The sequence below is a fragment of the Megascapheus bottae genome, chromosome 16 (genome assembly GCF_031878675.1).
Source record: "Megascapheus bottae isolate mThoBot1 chromosome 16, mThoBot2.hap1, whole genome shotgun sequence".
Lineage (NCBI taxonomy): Eukaryota > Metazoa > Chordata > Mammalia > Rodentia > Geomyidae > Megascapheus > Megascapheus bottae.
This window is the reverse complement of record NC_143524.1, coordinates 39,795,878-39,799,129: the sequence shown is the minus strand read 5'-3', so window position 1 is coordinate 39,799,129 and position 3,252 is coordinate 39,795,878. Positions and strand designations below refer to the sequence as shown.

Genomic DNA, 3,252 nt, shown 5'->3' with positions numbered 1-3,252 from the left:
ACTCAGGATAAGGTAGTGTTAAAATAAACACAGCTTCACAGGATGAAAGAGTTGGATGACTTTCTGATACTGTAACTAATACATGAAATGACCAACTTGTACAGACCAAAGGTTTGTTTTGGCACACTGATTTTGGAAGTTTTAGTTCCTAAGTTGACTCCATGAGTCTGCACTGTGTCTAAGGGACACATTATGCCAGAAATTATGTGGTAGAGCAAAACTACTTACTTCCTAAGTGAAAAGAAGAGGAAGGAGCTTAGGTCATAAAATTTGCAGTGATGGGCTACCCCAATGAACTAGTGAAGCCTGCAGGCAAAATCTTTCAAAATGTCCATCACCTTTCATAAGCACCAAGATAAGGGACCAAGAGCAAACTCATGTATCTTTGCAAAGAGTTAAGATTCAAGAAATAAAAGGAATTTTTGCCAGTTCTGGGCTTGGGCTCAGGGCTGAGCACTGTCCTTGGACTTTCTCAAGGTTATGGTTCTGCCACTTGAGCCTCAGTACCGCTTTTTCTATGTATGTGATACTGAGGAATTGAACCTGGGTCTTCGTGCATGCTAGACAAGCACTCTACCACTAGGCCAAACTCCTGGCCCAATAAAAGGCATTTTTTTAAGTAAGCATATGGCATGGAGTAACATATTGAAAAATATTCATACAAATTTTAAAGGATTTGTAGCAAATTTGGTTTTATGTGCCACAAAATTAAGAAACATAGGGAAGGGGGGGTGTTAAAGTGTTGAAGGAATGACACAGATCAAGATGCATTATATGCATAAACAGCTTTGATAAATGGCCCCAAAACTTTATTACATATCCTAAACAGTTTTCAAAGTGTTGGGAGGGGCAAGTGAGAACGTTGAAAGGAAAGACATTGACCAACATGCACTTTATTCATAAACTGCTTTGTTGAATGACAACTCCTTTATACAATCACTGAAAGGTGACAATAATAATAACATTCAAAAATAAACTAAAGGTAAGTCTTTTTTGCTCTATCATCTAAACATTGAAACTCTATGTTTGCTGAAAAGCACAATACATGCTAATGATATATCATGGATATTTTCAGAACAGACGCAATTACCTTCTGCTATTATAGGCTATTATTACTATCCAAAGCAATACACAATAGCAGACACAATTATGAAAAGATTTTCCTTCCAAGCTCTCTCTTCAAAGCCCCCTTAATCTCATTATTCCTAAGACTGTAAATCAGTGGGTTCAACATGGGAATTACCACCATGTAGAATATGGATATCACCTTGTTCTGGTCAGTGGAGTAGCTGGACTTGGGCAGCACATAAACAAATGTAACTGTCCCATAGAACAGAGTGACGGCACTGAGGTGGGAGGTGCAGGTGGAGAAGGCTTTTTGGCGGCCCTCGGTGGAGCGCATCTTCAGGATGGTGATGAGGATGTAGATGTAGGAGATGGCTATGACAAACACAGTGAAAATAATAACAGAACCTGCGGAAAATGAAGGAGCAATTGCAATGACACTCACATCAGAACAGGAAAGTTCAACTAAAGGAGAAAAATCACAGAAAAAGTGATTGATTCTATTTGAGCCACAGAAGACCAAAGAAAAGAATGAGATGGTAAACATTAAAGCATTAAGGAAACCTCCTATGTAAGCTACTACAAGTAACTGCACACAGACTTGTGTAGACATTTTGGTTGAATACAGGAGTGGATTACAGATGGCCACAAAGCGATCATAGGACATGACAGCCAGAAGAAAGCCCTCAACTGATCCTAAGAAAATGACAGACCCAAGCTGGATGGCACAACCCAGGTAGGAGATTCTATTTCTCTCCACCAGGAAATTGACAAGCATATTAGGTGTGACAGAAGATGAAAAGAGTAAGTCAACAAAAGCCAAGTTGCTGAGGAAAAAGTACATGGGGTGGTGGAGCTGAGTAGAGACTCTGATAAGAAAGATTGTGCTGAGATTCCCAAATACCGTCACCAGATAGATACACAAGATGATGATGAAGAGGAAGACTCGAAGGACTGGATCATGTGTTAAGCCCAACAGGATGAACTCTGTCACTGCAGTGTGGTTCCCATCCCCCAGGGAATCCATCAGACAAAGGAACCTGCATTAAAGAAAATTTGCATGATTCTACTTACAAATATGATGGTTCTATTTACTTTAATAAATGTGGAATGTCATTATAAATAATAATATTCAAGAACCATACAATAATGAGTTTATATGTAATTTTGCAATTGATCTTAGCAAAAAAACTAAAGATTTTCTGCCTATACTGTCTGTCTGTCTGTCTGTCTGTCTGGCACGCTCTCTCTCTCTCTCTCTGTCTCTCTCTCTCTCCCTCTCTCTCTCTCTCCCTTTCTCTCTTTATGTTTATACTTTTGACCATGAAAATAGCAACAATGAATATTAAGTATAATGGGAAAACAACATATATAGGGTTTTTACAGATTATTCCAGTAATAGTCAGTATTTATTTACATCATCCTAAGTAAGTATACAGAAAAAAATATTTTATACACAAATATATGCCTATGATATGTCCTATTAAATATTATTTTCCTTATCAGTGTAGAATTGAGTAGCCAGAGTTTGAAAGAGAATATGTTATTTTCACATGGTTTGTGATAACAAATGGTAAAATCAGAAATGGAAAGGTGTAAAGACTGTTTCTTTAGTAACTATGGAATAATGAAATCAAATTATAATAAACACATATTTCAGTACACCCAGGATTATCTAACAGACTCCTTATTTTTTTAGTTTTGTGAAATGTTTATTATTGTAGTCACCTTTACAAATCACATAGGTTTTAATTCATTTTAATAGAATAGATAGAAAGAGCTCCATACATTACAATAAATAATTTTGTGTCACATATATTTTGCCTCAAAACATATTAGATAGATATATAAACATAAGTTTGGGAAAGGTTTTGTGTTTTCGTATTGTCTTGAAGTAGTTACACAAAGGAGTTGCCAATTAACAAATCAGTTTAGGAATATAACACATCTTGATCAGTGTCACAACTTTCACCATTCTTACCTCTTTCTCTTTTCCCATCTATTCACTTCTTGATTTTGTAGAATATATACTGATATTTTTCAAGTCCTAGGGCCCAAACTCAGCACCTGAGCACTGTCCCTGAGCTCTTTTGCTCAAGACTAGCTGCACCAGAAGACTAACTTCTGGTTTTCTGGTGGTTAATTGGAGAAGAGCCTTAGAGACTTTCTTACCTTCAATCCTCAGAT

General features: G+C 36.9%; 1 protein-coding gene across 1 annotated transcript; it reads right to left on the bottom strand.

The window, feature by feature from the left end:
* Positions 1-1,147: 1,147 nt before the first annotated feature.
* Positions 1,148-2,093, bottom strand: LOC150053233 (olfactory receptor 5P6-like). Its single transcript, XM_090348982.1, has one exon. It carries the CDS (start codon positions 2,090-2,092, stop codon positions 1,148-1,150), a length of 945 nt encoding a protein of 314 aa, XP_090205108.1. The 5' UTR covers position 2,093.
* Positions 2,094-3,252: the final 1,159 nt, after the last annotated feature.

Coding starts and splice junctions, on each gene's coding strand:
- LOC150053233 (XM_090348982.1), bottom strand. CDS start 2,092: ATGGATTCCCTGGGGGATGGGAACCACACTGCAGTGACAGAGTTCATC.